We start from the raw sequence: 19758 nt of genomic DNA on the forward strand, positions 1-19758 counted from the left end.
TGATGCAAAACTGGACAGAGCAATGCAGAGTCAAGCTGATGTTATGGCCTTACAAGAGAACTTGAATAGATTGCATGAATGGACAGTTAAGCAGAACTGTCAGTTCGATGTTGCAAAGTGTAAGATTTTGACATTTGGTAAGCAGCAATGGAGTGCAAAGTATACACTTGGTTTGAGGAGGTACAAGAGATCTGGGAGTGATGGTGGACAAGTACCCGAAATTCAGGGGGTGACATTGCACAAGTTGTGAAGACATCACATCAGATAATGGCAATGATGCAGAGGACCCTTACATGCAGAAATAAAGAGATTATGATGCCATTGTATAAAGGCCTTGATTAGGCCTCATATGGTTTATTATATACAAATTCGGTCACTGAGTTTCATGATAGTTTTTCATTAGAAATGGTCCAGAGAAGATTCAACAAAGGTGGTCAGTGGTATTTGGAATGTGGAGTGTAAGGATTAAGAGAATATAAGTTGCAAAACCTTGTGAATAGCCTCGTGACTAGCTTATATGAGACATATAAGCTTGTCATGGGTCGTTATCAGGTTGACATGGAAGAGATTTTTCATAGAATTTGAGAAGAGGGGATAGAACAAGAGGCCATCGCTGTAAGCATCGACTGTGAAGGGGAGTGAGGAGAAGGTTCTTTGCATGGAAAGTGGTCGATGAGTGGAATGTATTGCCCGAGTATGTTGTGAATGTAGATACATTGAATCCGTTTAAGGCATGGTTGGATGAGCATTGTGTGTGTGATAGTGTGTATCTCCCATGATGAGTCACTGACTCCATGGAGGTCAGATGTTAATAATAATAATAATAATAACATATTCCAGTATTTCTTCTCCCATTCATAAGGCTCTGTAAATTGAATCTCGTCATTCTTTCATTATACCTAATGTTAAAGACCAGAAACTATCTTAATCATCTCTGAATCCTTTTCAGTAAATGCTCGTCCATGAAAGCAAAGTGATGAAATCTACTCAAAGTCTTTTACAAACTGTCCTAGTCAAGTCCTCATACAAGGGAACCGTCTTTATCAAATGTTTAAGTGAATGTACTAGACATATTATTATTATTATTACCCAAGACTCCATGGAGTCAAAGACTCATCTAGGAGGTCCTATTAACATACACACAGCTCATCATACTATGCTTTAAACACTCAAATTCTCTGCAGAGACCACACTCTCAGGCAAGGCATTCCAATCATTCACAACTCTGGATGCAAAAAACATGCTTCTCACTTCCCTGATCACACCCTCTTTATGCAGTTTCCAGGGATGACCTCTGGTCTCCCCTGATCTCCCACTGTTTTCTGTAGAACCTTTCCAACATTGATCCCATAACAACCCCTTACCAACTTGTAGGTCTTTATCATATCTCCCCTCTTCTTCCTATCCACTAGACTCTATAAAGTGCATCTTCTCAATCTTTCCTCGTTTTTGACATTCCAGAGGTCAAAAACTACCTTAATCAGGACCCTTTCCAACATCTCTCTGTTCTTCTGAAAATCAGGTGATGAAATCTGTGCACAGTAGTCCATGTGTGGCCTAATCATATTTCCAGATACTTATACAGCTTACACATAGCAAAAAGTTAAAATTTTAATTTATTTATTATCAGATTTATTTAATTAATTACATAAATCTGATATAAATCATCCACTGTAACATGGGCATCATTAGGGAAAAAACAAGCAAACATTCAAAATATGAATATGATTTAGTCATGTAGCTTGTGTCTCAGTCATAGATAAATTGACAGGATTAACTATTATAGTCCAAAGGAACAGTTGGAAGAGTTTCTGCAATTAAATAACCTAAATTAATTAAAAAAAAAAAAATATATATATATATATATTATGAACAGTTAATGGTAATTACTTTCCAAAACCTTGAGATTGGCATGCACTCAGAGTGCTTATTTATGGTTTGGCTGATTTTGTAATGTTTAATATGTTTCAAAGGGAAAATGCTCAAATTTGCACTTGTTAGAATGAAGAATCTTTCTCTGGTTCCTGTTTCCAAAGAACTTTGTGTCTAGCATCCGTGGCATGAAAAGCAAGGCTGGAGTTGTCAGATTCCAAAACTGCAATATAGTCTTGCTGTTCTTAGATTCTGATCAAAGTGGAGTGACCAGTCTGTCCAAAGTAACAAAGATGACTTGAACAGAGTACTTGATAGATATTTCATAAGGAGAGAGATGGTAATTTATTTTTTGTAGATGGTAAAATAGGAGTCAGATTCTGAGCTAGTTTGAAGGAGGTGTGTAGACTGAATTTGCAAAGAATCAGTGCTTAGGATTATAGTCTGATTAATAGATGATAACTATCAATAGTTTTCTGAATGGTAAATGGTAGACATCAGAGTTGTTGTAACCATTAGACATAGAGTTCTTTTCATTGTATTTAATTCATCTAACAAAAATGAATCAGAAAAGCTGATAGCATGAGCTCTGTGTACAAGGTTTTTGATAAATACTTATGAGGATGAGTGAGTGTGTCTATCAGTAAAGGTTGATTTTAGTGGCAGATATATTCAACCAAAAATTCAACCTGACCTGATTTGAATTATTAAGATATTCAAACAAAGCAGATAGTTTTTGGATTTATGTTCAAGAGTGAACTTGATATAAGAGTGCAAAGAGTTTATATTTTGCAGGAATTGAAGTAATTCTGTCTCCAATTAAAACCAGACCACAAAGATGTCATCAATGAAACAAAGCCATATATGAGGTTGAGGGAAAATTGTATGGAAGAGTTAATTTTCTAGATGCTCGATAAAATAATCATCTAAAGCAGGTGAGATAGGACTGTGCATTGCTGTTACTCTGATTTGTTTGAACAACTTGTTCTGCCATGTAAAATAGCCTACATTCATGACTAAGGCATTTAAATGGTGAATTTAAATAAATATACAATTCTTCAGGAAAATCAGATTGCAAAAATTGTGGTGAGAAAAACTGTTCACCAATATCTCATCTTTTGTGGTGAGATGTTAGTGAACAGGGAGACTACATCAAACAAAACCATAATTTCATTATCAAACAGACACAGATTTTTAATGTTCTCTTAAATTCAAGGCTGTTTTTAATATAAGAAGTAGTGTAGCCAGTGAGATTCCAAAGATGATAAGAAAGATGTTTTGCAAGTGGAGAGCTAATACAATTAACTGTTAGGTACAGTAAATAAGTCGTATTTATTAACTTTAGGGAGATCACACAGACCTTGATGCATTCTTAACTTCTTAACAGGAATAGTATCCCAAGCTGCTACATCCAAAATTCTATCATCCAAAGACTTTTAATTTTGTCTTGTCAGTACTGGCAGTTAGTCCACTGATTTTTCTGAATATTTTTCAAAATACCATATATAGTGCTTTAATAAGGCCACATGTGAACTACTGAACACAGATCTGCACTTCCAGATTCTTTGGGGATGAAGAATTGGTGGTTAGGATCCAGAAACAAGTGACAAAGATTGTGTCAGGTCTGGAATGCTCCCTATCAGAATAGATCGACATTCTGTGGGCTTTAAAAAGTATTTGATAGGTGAAAAAGAGGGGGAAATGATAGAAGCATATAAATTATTAAAGGAGTTTTACAGCATTGACAATGAAAGCTTTTTTCAATACATGGCAAGAAGGAAGAGAACAAGGGGGGTGGTCACCAGTGAAGGTTGTGTAAGAGTGTGGTTAGCAAGGATGTTAGGATTAAATTTTTTGCTTGTAGGGTGGTGAATGGGTGGAATGGATTTACCAGAGGTTGTTGTGGGTGCTTCATCAGTGAAGCACCCACAACCTTAAGGAAGAGTGTGATCGGTAATGACCTTAAGGAAGAGTGTGATCGGTATTATGTGAATAATGGATCTCTCACGATGAACATTCTAGCTCCATGGAGATACCTATATAATAATAATAATACTAAGGGTATAAAAATATTCATCTTGTCTTCCTGTCTCAGCTCATTATTGCGATATTTGGATAGGACATTCATTCCCTTTCTCATCATAATATTATCTTTTGCTTTGTCATTAACCTTCTGATATCCATCCCCACATTCTTCTCTCCAGCCAAATTTGTTCATTCAACCAAACTAATATCCCTGTTCATTTACTACTCACATTCAAAGCTTGGATCTTCCATCTCATTCCTTTTACTTGAAGAATAAACTCTATGCAACTTCTCATTCACCACACATTAATAAAGGAATTTCCATACAGTGCCATAGAAAGAAATATCACTGGTTTGGAGTCAGCAGTAGCAATGAAACATTCCCAGACCTCAATAAGCATGGCTGTATTAATTTACTAAAAACTGGAACATGATCATTTTAAGACCAGCTGCAACTTAAAACTTGTCAACTTCTTTTTTATCCAACAACAACAGAAGGTGCTAAATTAGGACTTCAGTTCTTTCTGTTTGTCCATCACCATTTTAAATTGTTCCTGCTAATAACTAATTGTTAGAGCTTGCCTGCTGAAGAAAACCAATTGTACTCTGAAGATGCTGGGTTTAAAACCAGAAAATTATTAGCAGGTGAATAAATAGCATATTTATTTTGTTCCTTTGGTATTCTGAATTAAACTACAAAACTACAGGTGAGCAAATGCCAACAGCTAAGCTCAGCACGTTTTTACCCTCTTGCTCACCAGTCCTTGTGCTTACTTGCTTGATAATTCATAACTCATATTCTCTTTCTTATCCTGATGCCTATTACCACTCAAATCCATCAGAACATTTTACTTCTTACAAACTTTCTCATGTCTTTCTTATTTATCCTTTCAACATTTCCCTAGTCATGCATGTTAAACTCCTTGCAATCAGCTATCCTTGAGAAATCCATGCTGAATTGGCTTGAAATTCAGCATGGATTTTTGGTCTTCCATTTTTGGTCTCTAGTTTGTGTTTTGTCCTTAGCTACTTGCAGTAATATACTATGGGTTTAATTTTTCATGGATGGGAGAATACAAATAAAAAAAAGTGTGCATGTATATATATATATATATATATATATATATATATATATATATGAATGAATGATGAAGAGTCTATTTTTCTACCCACTGCAGGGTGAAGGCCTCTCCCAATCCAGGAGGTTTTGGGTCTACTATCCCCCCCCCCCATGGTGACCCAGTCCATATTGGGAAAGTGTATTTATACTTGGGTGAAAGAATGTATGCAGGTGGAAGAGAATCACAAACATCCATGCCTAAGCGGGATTCCACTCACTACCTCTCATTCTGCCACACCTTACTTCCGTTTCCTTAGTCATACTTTCTTTTGCTCCCTTATCACTGGCTTTTGCTTCTACATCTTTGCATTCTTTCACTTCCTCGGTTTCTCTAGCTTTCGTTTTATTTCAGTTTTTTTGTAATTTTTGTAACTTTTGCTTCTACATCCTTGTATTCTTTCATTCCCCCCCCAGGGAGTTAACAAGCTTTAACTTACCTTTTTAATATGAGTCTCAGATTGTCCTAAGTTCAAAAGGAGTGGAAAGAGGACAAAATTATTACACTTCATAAAGGGGGGTGATAACACTAAGGCTTTGAATTATTAGCCATTCTGCTTGTCTGGAATTGTGTTCAAGATGTTAAAGAGACTGCTAAGAACCAGGATTCAGAACTGGGTAGATAGCAGCAGAAATCTCTTTGATGGACAGCATGGGTTCTCTAAAGGAAGCTTATGTTTTTGCATTCTGTTTACTTATTATAACAAGGTAATAATGCTATGATAAATTTAGTTTAATCCTTTATCCCAGTGAGAGCAAACAATGTTTGCACCTGAAAATATCTTCAGGACTGAATATAGTGTTGTACTACCTTACCTGGGTAAGTAGTACAACACCAGGCAACTCATAGCAAAGGTGGAGCAAGCTACCAACACTCCTATCTCAGTATCTCCCATAATGCAAAACACATCTCTTTGCAGATATGTATACTGTTATGCATTAAGGGATTGGCCACTACCCAGACTAGTTTTGACCTTTATTGAGGTCTCTTCAGTGGGAGCCAGGCCCAAGGTAATAATGCATTGGAAAAGTGGGGAGATATACACAGTAGTGTGTTTAGATTTTACAAAGGCTTTCAATAGACCGCCACATGCCAAGCTAGAATTAATTTGGGACAGATGGGATTGGATGGTAGATTACTGCATTACATTGGAGATTGGCTGTTTGATAGGTATCAGCAAATTGCTTATACAGAGCAATATTCCAAAAGAGGAAGGGAACTAGTGTTGTACTCCAGGGGTCTGTTTTGGGGGCCATTGTTCTTTAATTTGTATGTAAATAAAATTGGAATGGGCTTGAATGGTGATATACAGTTGTTTGCAGATGATGCAAAGTTGGAGAGAGTTATGAGGAATAGAATGGATATTGTAGCCTTGCAAGAGGAGTTGAATGGACTATATGAATGGGAATGTTACATTTAATGTAGAAAAATGTAAAGTTTTAAAATTTGGGAAGCAAAGACGATATATAGAGTATAAGATGGTGATGATATCTTAGAGGATGTGGAGGAGATGAAAGATCTGGGGATGATGGAGAGGGTCCTGAAATTTCAGGGAATTTTGCTAAAATTGCAAGGACAGCATAGCAGATTATAGCAATGATGTGGAGAACAATGACATGCAGAAGTATATTATGATTCCATTGTACAAGGCTTTGATCAGACTGCATATGGCTTTCTGTGCACAAATTTGGTCGCCTTTAAAAAGAATGAAAAGATGTTGGAGAGGGTTCAGCAACAATTGACTAAGTTGGTTTGTGGTCTGGAATGTGGAGTATGAAGAAGATTGAGAGAATGCAGACTGCAGAACCTAGTGGATAGAAGAAGGTGGGAGGGGGATATTTTTGAGATATAAGTTGGTATGGGGTAATTACCAGATTAATGTAGATAGATTTTTTCATAGATTGGCTGAAGACAGGGGGCAACAAGTGGCCATCCCTGGAAGCTGTATAAGGAGAGGAGGTGAGCAAGAGAGTGAGGTATAGGTTTTTTGCATGGAGATTGGTGGGTAATTGGAATGCATTGCATGAATGTGTGGTGAGTGCAGAGACAGTGAATGCATTTAAGTCCAGGTATGATGAGCTATGCATGTGAGAGTGTGAACTCCCATGATGAGTCTCGTGTCTCCATGGAGGTCTGATTATGAAGATGATAATAATATAGAGCATAGGGTCTGTGGGCCAACAGCAGGCCCACAGGCCTCATGTGGCCCATAAGTTGATTTTGTGTGGCCCACGACAGGATATAAACTATATTAAATTATATGTATTATCATATAATTAGTTTTGACCGCAGATTTTCTGATTGATATACTAGTTATATTCATTATTTCTGATGACAGAAACAATTTATATTCTCAACACAGAATCAAAATTGCTTTAAAAAGATTACTCAATTTATAAAATCTACTGCTTCTCTGTGTGAGTTGTTGTAGTTGGAGTGGTAGATTTCTATGTGCTCCAGAGTAACGCATCATTGAAAGTCACTTGCTCTGCTCTGGTTACAGTGATCAGTTTCACAGTTTACAGTGTTATTGTTGATCAGTTACTTCAGCCTTTGTATACTATGAGTAAGAGGCATAAGATCTGTGAAGAAAACAGGTCATTTCAGAAGAAATGGGAAAACGAATTTCTGTTTATAAACAATAACGACAACAAACCACAGTGCCTTGTGTGTTTACAAGTATTGTCTGTGCACAAAGAATATAACCTCTAACGCCACTACATATAGCACCATGCTGCTAAATACCAAGAATATGTTGGACAAGTACATACTAAAATTGTACGTAACTTGAAGAGAAATGTTAGTGCTCAGAAATCTATTTTTACTAAACCAACATCAATACAAAAAAGCTCACTCTTGGTATCGTTTGTTGTAAACACAGAGATAGCAAAATCAGAAAAATCATTATCTGATGGTGAAAATGACACGTGCATCTGGGGAAGATAAAATGAGTTTGAAAGCATCCCGCTATCAAAACATACTGTAACAAAAAGAGTCAAGGAAATAGGTTTTCACATATTAAATAAATTAATAAGTGTTATTACAGATTCAGCTTACTTCTCATTGACTCTGGATGAATCAACTGACATAACGGATACAGCTCAACTTCTAATTTTCATTCGAACTGTTTCCAAAGACTTTGTTATTAATGAAGAGCTACTAGCATTAGAGTCATTGCATAATACAGGCAAAGGTGAAGACATTTATGATACAGTTATGAAGGTTGTAAATGGTACTGGTGACATCAACAATCTCACAGCTATTGTGACAGATGGTGCCAAATCAATGCATGGTACTCAAACTGGCTTATTTGGTTTACTAAGGAAGGCTGGAATCATTTGCCCTGTATTGCACTGCATTATACATCAGGAGGTTCTGTGTGGTAAAATCTGAGGGTAGAGGATGTCATGAAAACTTTAATGAGGTGTGTGAATCTAATTAAGGGTAGAAATCAGGTCTTGACACACTGCAAGTTTCTTTCTTTTCTAACAGAAATGGAGGCAGAATATGACGATGTAGTGTTGTACACAGAAGTATGTTGGCTAAGCAGAGGGAACTGTTTGAAATGGTTTTTTGCTTTGAGAAAGGAAATAAAATAGTTTTTTGAGGAACACGAGAAGACAAGCAAAGAACTAATCACAAAACTATGTGATCCTCATTTTAACAGCTTACTCACCTTTCTAACAGACATCACACACCACATGAATGAACTAAATATGAAGTTACAGGGACATAACTAAACAATCTCAGTTTTAGTTGGACACCTAGCTGGGTTCATAAGTCGACTGAAGATTTTAAATTCACCCTATCAGGGGAAACTTGGTACATTTCCCTTCCTGCAGGGAGTTGATGGAGGAAAGCCATGACATTGACTTCAGGTTTTCTGTGCCAATGTTAGACCAACTTTTGGAGCAATTCAGTAAGCCATGCAGTCACAACTGATATTATTTAACAACCCAATGAAATGTGACATTTCAGAACAGCATGACAGTATTCAATTAAAGTCCGTGTGGTTAGCCTAGTGTCTATGCGCTTCGCAACCATATGCTTGGGGAAGAAGTGTCCTAGGTTCGATTTCTGTTGATGACGTGAGGAGCTTAAGGATCTTCCTCAGCCTAATAGCCAACTTAGCCGGTCTTGGGCGTGGACAACAGGGTTTTTCCCCCAGTTTATCTGGGATTTTTCATCCTGCAAGCAGGCAAACCAGCCCGTGGACACATGCTGCTACAATCAAAAATACATTTCACCTCAGTGGCAGGCCAACTGGGAGTTATACTAATAAGAGTTGTATCTACATAATACGCGGACCCTGCAACGGAAGCGGGAAAATGCGCAGAGGAAGAAGAAGATGACACTATTCAATTAAAGTTGGGTGACCTTCAAGGTGACCCCTTTTTCCAGTCAAGGATGGAGATAGGCATTGACTTCTGGAAACTGGTACCAAGAGAAAAATATCCTGCATTGAGTGATTTCAGCTTGAGAATTGCATCTATATTTGGAAGCACATACGTATGTGAATGCACTTTCTCGACTATGAGGGTGGTTAAATCATCAGAAAGAAGCCGACTGACTGATGATGACCTTCAGGATTTGTTACGAATATCGTCATCATCATTGAAAATCGACTTTGATGAACTTGTTGCTGCACAAGAACGCCCACAGTGTTCTCATTAAGTTGTGTTACATGTAAAAAAACCAGAAATATGTAATTAAATTTAAGTTAACAACTTATATTTAAATCAATCAAGTATTTTATATTGTTCTCCCAGTAGTAAAATAATTTAATAAATATAGTAATTCAATATATATAACTATTGCCTTGAAAAAATGCAGAATTTATTTTTATTTAAGTTCTGTCTAAAAGTGTGTGGCCCATGAAGCTACCACTCATATATTAGTCCTCGTATAGAATGAAGTTAGCCAAACCTGATATAGAATATACTAGCATAAAGAATGAATGTTATTATAAAAATGTTTTTATTTTTAATTTATTTCTAATATATAATTATTTTCTGTTTTTGTAGGTTAGAAGTACTGAATGGAATGTATCCAGTAGTCTGCGTACACTTGCAAATCGACTTTTTAATTTTACCATAGACAACCTAATGCCCAAAACTGAATATTCTTTGAGATTGGTTTTAAAATATTCCAGCAAATTTGTGACATTTTATTGGCCTCAAGATGTTTATTTCACTTATCAAACTCTTGGAGATCATCCTGATATTCCTAATATTCCTCAAGTTCGTGGAATTGGAAGAGATGTATTTCAAGTGATGTGGAATCGTGTTGCAGATAATGGTGGAGAAGTTCCGTTTTATAATTTACAGATGAGGTATAGTTCTATTTACTATTTGAACAGCTTCCATGGTGTACATGGAAACAGTTTTAATGGAACTTCACATGTGTAATTATGTAATAAAAAGACTGGCCATTCTGTTGGAACTTGGAATTTTGACCCTATTTCAGTGTCTGTACAAGTATAACATCAAGTCAGAGTATGTAGTTTCTTATTTTTATATGATGTGTGAAGTTCTGTTAAAAATAGTTCTATTTAATATTCTTAAAAATATTTGGATTCATTTGAAACTGTTTATTATGAATTTAAAATAATTTTTAATTTTCCATTACTCATAACTATATGCATTACTGCTGATTCAATAATGTGTAGAATGTTATTAATAGCATACCTCTGCGTCAGCAGACTTGTCACTCATGATCCCACTCAATCTGTCATATTTTACTTGAAATCCATTTACACTTTTCCACATTTACAAAACTTCTAGTAAATCTCTATGTGTGAAAGATGGTTTGGATGCTGTAGAAAAAGAAGAAAAGTTTGATATGATGTCAGAAATGTCAAGACTTTCACTAGTCCTCATAACACCACTCAGGATTAGAGCGATATTAGAAAAACATTTGATAGAAAACAGGAAAGATAAGAAAGGAAATAAAACACATGAAGAAGTAAAGAAGTTCAAAAAAAAAAAAAAAAAACCAGAAACAGAGACAAAAAAAAAGATATGGTGGTTTATAGTGATTTTCATTATTGGAGACATATGGAATAAATGAGCTATGAAAGCAGCATGTTTTCCAAATGCAAAGATTTATAACACTACAAAGGCTTACGTATTGTGAGCAAGTTGAATGAATGAATAATATAATTTTCTTGGTAAGAACTAATAACTTGAAAGGAGATAAGCTTGTTATGTAAGAAGATATGAAAGAGTTGCTGAGCAAGGTGAAAAGAAGAGCATATGTGCAAGATTGTAAGTCTGTTAACATGATGAGACAAAAGAGCTTCATTTGGAAATGATTCGGTGATTAAGTAGAAGAAATTATGTGTGATATGTTGATGCATGGGTGATCTGGATGGTAAAAAGGATTTGTACATGCAGGAGGGATTAAACTTCTATAGGTTTAGTGTTAAGCACTTGGAGAAATTGTTGTTCTTTGAAAGAATGAACTTGAATAGTCAGGGAAAGCAGATGTATCTGGGTAGTTACATTAAAGTGTGAAAGCATGCATTAAATTAAAAGATAAGTATGAGTATAATGAGACAAATAAAAAAGAATGATAAGTTAGCGATAATCCTTCAGGAATGGTGGTGACAGTTTGGTCAAGAAAGAAAGACAAGTGAAATCTATAAAAATGTAGTGGAGAATTTGGCAGAGGAATCAAGCCCAGCTTCTTATTTGAATGGGGTCATATTTTAAGAGTTACCAGAATACTCAACATCCTGCTGTTTTGCTAATCATGCATAATAAACTAATGCCAGATCCCTCAGGAATAAAGGCCAGTAATTCTTAGTACCGGTAGAGATAGTGGGACCAAAAATTATTGGCAAGTCTTTGATGGCAGAGGAGAATGATCTTACAGGAATGTAATGTAATGTGATGAGTTAAATTTATACATGGAGGATGGACAAGATAGGAAGGGTAGGGAGTGTGCAGAGAAGTTAAATCCAATCAGAGTAGAAATCATCCCTAGGACAGTATGAGTAACACTGGCAATGGGTTCAGAGTTGTTTGGTATAAGATAGAAATTAACAGGACAGAATACACAGTCAAGTTCCTATAGGACTTAACTGCGTAGACAACAAAATTTTATGGTTACAAGGAGGACTGACTGTCTTATATGGGTGATTTCAACTATGGAGACGTAGACTGGAGGATGGTAGCATGCAAAATGAGGATAGAGAATTTATAGAATTACTGATAACTGTCAGAAGTGCATGTGATGGAGGGTACTTGCTGTACAGAAACATTGGCTTTAGTAATAGTGTCTGAGAATTTGTTTATAAATGAGATGACTGTTATGTTTCCTGCAGGTAAGAGTGATCATGTAGTTTTACATGAGAGGTGGCAATGCATACGAGAGCTTTGGCTAAGAAGGGACATACTTGGAATTACAAGATGGGTGATTATAATAAAGTGAGATGGCATCTTGAAGCAGTGTCTTGGCAGGAGAAACTGCAAAGTAAGAAAAATCAGCAGTACATGGGAATTAGTCAAAGGATGCCTAATGGGAGCTATATTTATAACTACATCCCCATAGTTAGGCAAATTAATCACATGGGAATTAAATAAATGAATAACACTTTAAAGCAGAAACTGCATAAAAATAGAATTTTGTGCATCTGGTATCATGAAGAATGATACCAGATGCACAAATTTTAGAATGATGACAAGATTTAGAAGCAGTATAAAGAGCAGGCCAGGAGAACAACAGCCATGGTGAGACATTCAAAATCAGAATATGAAAAGAAGTTGGCCAAACAAGCCAAGAAAAATCCAAGAAAATTTTATCCATATATAGCAATAAAAGAAACCACTAACTCCAGTGAATGTGGATAGTCAGAAAGTGTCAGATTCACTAGAATATCCTAAAAATATACATTGAGGAGGATCTCATTGGCTGGACACATCAGCATGTATGTGCCTACTAGTGGAACCATGAATGCTCCAACTTATAGAGATGAGGTCCTGAACCCCCTATGATGTTCCATATGCTGGTACAGTAGGAGAGACATTAATCTTACGAGATGATAATGCTTGTCTTCAAGAAGATAGATCACATGTGCAGGCTGGCCAATGGGTATCCTGATCTTAATCTTATTGAGCATATCTGAGATCCTCCAGGTAGATGTGTTGCTACTGTCAACCCCTCCCAAAACCTTGAAGGACTTAGGAGAGCAGTGGTTGTTATTATCATTGTGCTCTTAGACATCATTATAAACAGTATGAAACAGTGTTGTGAGTGCTGTATTGCTATAATAAATGCCTTACTGATGCACTTTGACAAGCTTATTTTGACCTTTTGTTATTGACCATTGTCTCCATGTATCCATTTGTTGCTGAAATTAAACTATTTATTTAAAATTTTTACAGGCATTTCTTTCACATCTCACATACTGCTTTTCACCATATTACATAAAAATTCATCGTACACTTTTTGAGTTATTGTGATTTTTCTGTTTGATCCTAAATTTATCAAAATCAGTGTATATACAGTATGAGAAGATACATATACATCTTCTCATAATGGTTATATTTTTTTGCATTTATATTTTATATTTTTTTTGTGTGTCAAAAAACTTGCATATAATTTTTGTAGTAGGCATTTCCAGTTCTGGTAGGTATCCTGATTGAAAATGGATATACTAAACAGTCACTGTATTCACATTAATGTCAATAATTCAACTGTTTATTGAAGGAAATTTCAAAAATAAAAGTTTGTTGAAAAAAAAAATCAAACATTTTTTTTTAATCTAGGCGTATGGATGAAGATTCACATTGGATTACCGTTTATAATTATACTGGTACTCAGTGGATAATTGAAAATCTTGCATTTGATGTAGATTATCAATTCCGAGTAAAGGCTATCAATAAATATGGAGAAAGCAATTTTAGTTCACCAAGTGAAATATTCCTTTTCCCTGAACCTAAAGGTAAGAATGGCACTTTTATTAATAATTTTTATAACTTTTTTATATATATTCAGGTTACTAGGAGTGTGCTTTTTAATCAACTTAGATTTAGAGGGCATATTGCTAAAGTAGCCAGGATAGCTCAGGATTACTTGTTTATTATTATCATCAACCAAAGACACCCATGGAGTCAAAGACTCATCTAGGTGTTCCCCTTGTCATACACACAGTTCATCATACCTTGCAAACACATGCAAATACTTTGCAGACACCACACTCTGAGGCAAAGCATTCCAATCATTCATAACTCTCCATGCAAACCTGCATCTCACTCCCCAGTTCACACCCTCCTTATATGGCTTCCAGAAATAACCTCTTGTTCTCCCTTGATCTCACACCATTTTATGAAAAACCCATTCAACGTTGATTCTATAACAAATCTTTACCAACTTGTACGTATCTATCATATTATCCCCTCTTCCTCCTGTAAACTAGACTCTTGTAAATTGCATCTTCTCAACCTTTCCTCATATTCAACATTCTAGAGATCAGAAACTACCTTAGTCAATCACCTCTTGATCCTTTCCAACATCTCTTTGTCCTTTTGAAAAATAGGTGACCAAATCTGTGCACAGTAGTCTGTATATGACCTAATCAGGGCCTTATACAATAGAACAAGAATCTTCTTACACCTACTAGTAATTGTCCTCTGCATCATTCCTAGAATTGTTGTGTTGTCCTCACAATTTTTGCAACGTGTAGTCTAAATTTTAGATCCTTATCCACCATCACCTGAAGATCTCTTATTGGCTCCACTTTCAACAATATATCTCTACCAAGCGTAAATTCTACATCCTGTGTTTGTTTCCCAAATTTTAAAACCTTGCATTTCATAACATTGAACTGGCAACCCCACTTCTGTGCCCAGTCACTCAATCCCTTCAAGTCTTTTTGTAAGGCCAAAACATCTGTTCTTTTACTTCTCATAGTTTGTACCTATTTTGCATAATCTGCAAAAAGCTGAATGTCCCCTATTAAAATCTTCCACAATATCATTAACATACAAGTTAAGCAGTAATGGCCCTAAAACAGACCCCTGAGGCACACTACTAGTGACTTTCCTCTTCCAGGATATTGCTCCACCTTACACAACTTGCTGATAACTATCAGATAGGCAATCTCCAATCCAGTGCACTAGTCTATTATCCAACCCCCATCCACTCTAGTTTGACTATCAACTTATTATGTGATACTCTATCAAAAGCCTTTGCAAAATAAGTAATTTGCTAAGTATAGTACTGTATATCCATCTCCTTTGGCAAATGAAGCTCTCACCTTATTGTAATAAGTAAGCAGACTACTAAAATATGACCTCTCTTTAGCAAATCCATGCTATCCATCAACGATAATACCACTGTTTTCAGCTCAGTTCTGGATCCTGGTTCTTACCAGCCTCTCCAACACTTTAACCACAACAACAGCTGATAAACAGATAGGCTTATAATTTGATGCTTGAGTTCTGTCACCTCCCTTATGAAGCAGCACAATCTTGCCTTTCTTCCACTGCTTTAGAACTTGACCCAGTGCAAGACTTATTTAAACAAATATGTTAAGGCAGATGCCGACTCCCTGGAATATTACTTCAAAATACATAGTTGATATATTATCAAATCACATGGCTTTATTAACATCAGGTTTGCTCAATTCTCCATATATCTCTTGCTCATTTACAGTCAGTCTCTCCTCCTCATCATCAATTGCTCTGAAATTCTCCATGTGTATGAAAGGAGAGAAGGTTAGCACTCCCCTTGATAAGGACGGACCGGCCTCTGGGCCTAATACATATAAGGTTAAGGCACTGCCGCTTACTTCGCGGCACTTAAGCAATTTTTTTGGAGGGTGGTTGAGCCGTGGAATGCATTGCCTGATGGAGTGGTGGGAGCGAGAACGGTCAGTAGGTTTAAAGAGTGGTATGATAGACTTTGTGTTTCTCAGGGGGGGGCCTCCCCTCAGTGAGTCTTGACAGACTTTGTCTTAGGAAGGACCTCCCTCGATGAGTCTTTTGACTCCTTGGAGGCCTGAATAATAATAATAATAATAATAATAATGTCATATTCAGAAGAATGAAAGACCTTTATGAACTGCTCATTAAATATTTCAGCTAATATCCACTGCATCAGTTATTTTTTATACCATTTTTTCCAATCATTCCATAATCATTCTATTTTTTTTTCTGGCTACATATCAAAAGACTCCCTAGGATTCTTTTTGACGTCATTAGCTAACTGCTGCTCATACTTCATTTTTGTTACCCTTACCAACCAAGTCACCCTCCTTGTTTGTTCTGTGTAATCCTGATGGAATTGATTATTACCTCTGCTCTTATGTTGTCTCCATAATGACTTTTCCTCTGTATCACACATGCTTAATCTCTTCATTCATCCATTTCACACCTACCTTATTTATTTAACCTTTTTTCATAATAAAATTAGTTTAATCCTTTATCCAAGTGTGAGCAAACAAAGTTTGTGCCTGAAAGTATCTTCAGGACTGGGGTAAGTGGTTCAACACCAGGGCAACTCGTTGCAAAGGTGGAGCAAGCTACCAACACTCCTATCTCAGTATCTCCCATAATGCAAAACACATCTCCTTGCAGATATGTCTAATGTTATGCATTAAGGGAAGGGCCACTACCCAGACTAGTTTCGACCTTTATTGAGGTCTCTCCAGTGGGAGCCAGGCCCAAGTGGAGATACCAGCCAGAAGCACCAGCAAGGTCATCTCTACCTATAGGAGTTGCCAAATGGTGTGCCACCTTTTATCTGCAAGGAGATGTGCTTTGCATTATGGGAGATACTGAGATAGGAGTGATGTTAGCTTGCTTCACCTTTGCAAGGAGTTGCCCTGGTGTTGTACCACCTTTCCCCAGTCCTGAAGATACTTTCAGGCGCAAACTTTGTTTGCTCACACTTGGATAAAGGATTAAACTAATATTATTATACTCTAACCAAGTGAAAAATAAACTTTCAACATCTTTCTCTAAATCCAGAGTAATTTATTAAAAAAGGGTGGCACACCATTTTGCAACTCCTATAGGTAGAGATGACCTGCTAATGCTTCTGCCTGGTATCTCCACTTGGGCCTGGCTCCCACTGAAGAGACCTCAATAAAGGTCGAAACTAGTCTGGGTAGAGTGGCCCTTCCCTTAATGCATAACATTAGACATATCCGCAAGGAGATGTGTTTTGCATTATAGGAGATACTGAGATAGGAGTGTTGGTAGCTTGCTCCACCTTTGCAACGAGTTGCCCTGGTGTTGTACCACCTTACCCCAGTCCTGAAGATGCTTTCAGGCGCAAACTTTGTTTGCTCACACTTGGATAAAGGATTAAACTAATTTTATTATATTATACTCTAACCAAGTGAAAAATAAACTTTCAACTTATTTAACCTTCTGACTCTTTGAATATTTAACCTTCTGACTCTTTGAATATATTTAGGCATTGCTTCTACTAGATACTTCTTGCATATCATCCAAGCAGCATTGATCTCCTTTCCACCCAACTCATTTCATGCTACACCTGTAAGCTGTCTCCTGAGCTTCTCATAATTTTGTATTTCCAGTCTTGTATTTCCACATATACTACCCTTTCTTCACAGAGGTCCTCGCAGTTGTGAGTGCTTTGTCTGTTAATAGTTTCATGGAGAGGTACAATATATATTATGTCACTAGTATGGGTATCCCACAATGAGTCTTAGTACTCCATGTAGTTGCCTGTGTCAGTTTTATCAGCATAATTTTATTTATAAAATTAGAATTTTGTGAAATGTTTTAATGCTATAGAAAATCTCAAATGTACTGTTATCCTATTTCAAATGTACTGTCATTAAAAAACATTTCCTTTTAAAAAATTGCACTGCACAATTGTTGATTTCTGTTAGGTGTCTAGTGAAGAATTTATGAATGCCTAACAATGTTTCAATTTCATGCTTATATCATATTACATTATCTATGAAAATAGCAAAAGGAAACAAAAGCAATCCCTAAAATTATTATTTTTCCTCTCTGCTCAACACTCCAGTGATGTTGAGATTGCATTGCATACAATAGCATTATGAACCATGTGACCACATAATTTTTACAATTGAAGACTTTTTTTTAATGCATTCACCAGACAAATTGGACATTTACTAGAATGCATCTATAAACTAGGGACATAATGTGTGACGAGCAGGAAATGTTGAGAGTTTATTTTTCACTTGGTTAGACTATAATAAGTTTAGTTTAATCCTTTATTCAAGTGTGAGCAAACAAAGTTTGCGCCTGAAAGTATCTTCAGGACTGGGGTAAGGTAGTGCAACACCAGGAAACTCGTTGCAAAGGTGGAGAAAGCTCTCATCACTCCTATCTCAGTATTTCCCATAATGCAAAGCACATCTCCTTGTGGATATGTGTAATGCTATGCATTAAGGCAAGGGCCACTACCCATACTGGTTTCGACCTTTATTGAGGTCTTGTCAGTGGGAGCCAGGCACAGTAGTGGAGATACAAAGGAAGAAGCAATGAGAGGTCATCCTAACCTATAGGAGTTGCCAAAGGGTGTGCAACTTTATTATTAAATTACTCCGGATTCAGAGAAAGATGTTGAGAGTTTATTTTTTGCTTGGTTAGACTATAATAAGTTTAGTTTAATCCTTTATCCAAGTGTGAGCAAACAAAGTTTGCGCCCGAAAGTATCTTCAGGACTGGGGTAAGGTAGTGCAACACCAGGAAACTCGTTGCAAAGGTGGAGAAAGCTCTCATCACTCCAATCTCAGTATCTCCCATAATGCAAAGCACATCTCCTTGCAGATATGTGTAATGCTATGCATTAAGGCAAGGGCCACTACCCATACCGGTTTCGACCTTTATTGAGGTCTTGTCGGTGGGAGCCAAGCACAGTAGTGGAGATACAAAGGAAGAAGCAATGAGAGGTCATCCTAACCTATAGGAGTTGCCAAAGGGTGTGCAACCTTATTATTAAATTACTCTGGATTCAGAGAAACCGGTATGGGTAGTGGCCCTTGCCTTAATGCATAGCATTACACATATCCACAAGGAGATGTGCTTTGCATTATGGGAGATACTGAGATAGGAGTGATGAGAGCTTTCTCCACCTTTGCAATGAGTTGCCTGGTGTTGCACTACCTTACCCCAGTCCTGAAGATACTTTCAGGTGCAAACTTTGTTTGCTCACACTTGGATAAAAGATTAAACTAAACTTATTATAGAGCAGGAAATGTTTAGGAAAAGTAGTTTCACCTGTACAAAGCAATTATTATTATCAGAGGTTTTACTATATCAATGTTAATTAGGTAGAGGAAATAGCATATAGTAGTATCGGAACTGAATTTATGGTATTCTTGAGCAGAGAAATATCTTTGGCAGTGTGAAGTAAAGGGAACATAAGGATTAAGAGTTTTGGATTTAGTCCTAGCATCAGAGCATCTGATTATAACTGAAATATCATCCTTGCCCCTGCTTGGTGAGAGTGATGAACAAGACTGCAAAAAAGTATTGAGGAGAATGGAATCTATGAGTAATTATAAGGCAGTTTTTATTATTATTATTTTTATTATTATTATTACGGGTATCTCCATGGAGTCAGTAGACTCATCGCGGGAGACCCAAACTAGCAAAACAATATCTGTCATATCTCTTCTTGAATTCATTTACAGACGAAGAGCTCACAACTAAGTCAGGCAATGAATTCCACTCATTCACCACCCTCCAGGCAAAAAACCTTGTTCTGACACCTTTGTTAACCACACCCTTCT

The 19758-nt window shown here is 36.6% G+C and overlaps 1 protein-coding gene and 1 non-coding gene across 2 annotated transcripts in view; both read left to right on the top strand.

Moving 5' to 3' along the window:
- LOC150096198 (proto-oncogene tyrosine-protein kinase ROS-like) overlaps positions 1–19758 on the top strand; it is a 481253-nt gene that overhangs the window by 316630 nt on the left and 144865 nt on the right. The window contains exons 27-28 of the mRNA XM_090409003.1: positions 10040–10347; positions 13787–13962. Of these exons, the coding sequence (XP_090265129.1) occupies positions 10040–10347; positions 13787–13962 (484 nt within the window). The remainder of the gene's footprint in view (positions 1–10039; positions 10348–13786; positions 13963–19758) is intronic.
- On the top strand, positions 15718–15836 carry LOC150096199 (U6atac minor spliceosomal RNA). Its single transcript, XR_016550001.1, has one exon. It is a non-coding gene; the product is annotated as a U6atac minor spliceosomal RNA (small nuclear RNA).

Source organism: Typopeltis vanoorti, chromosome 19 (genome assembly GCF_054136105.1).
Source record: "Typopeltis vanoorti isolate ZY-2024b chromosome 19, IOZ_Tvanoo_1.0, whole genome shotgun sequence".
Classification (NCBI taxonomy): domain Eukaryota; kingdom Metazoa; phylum Arthropoda; class Arachnida; order Uropygi; family Thelyphonidae; genus Typopeltis; species Typopeltis vanoorti.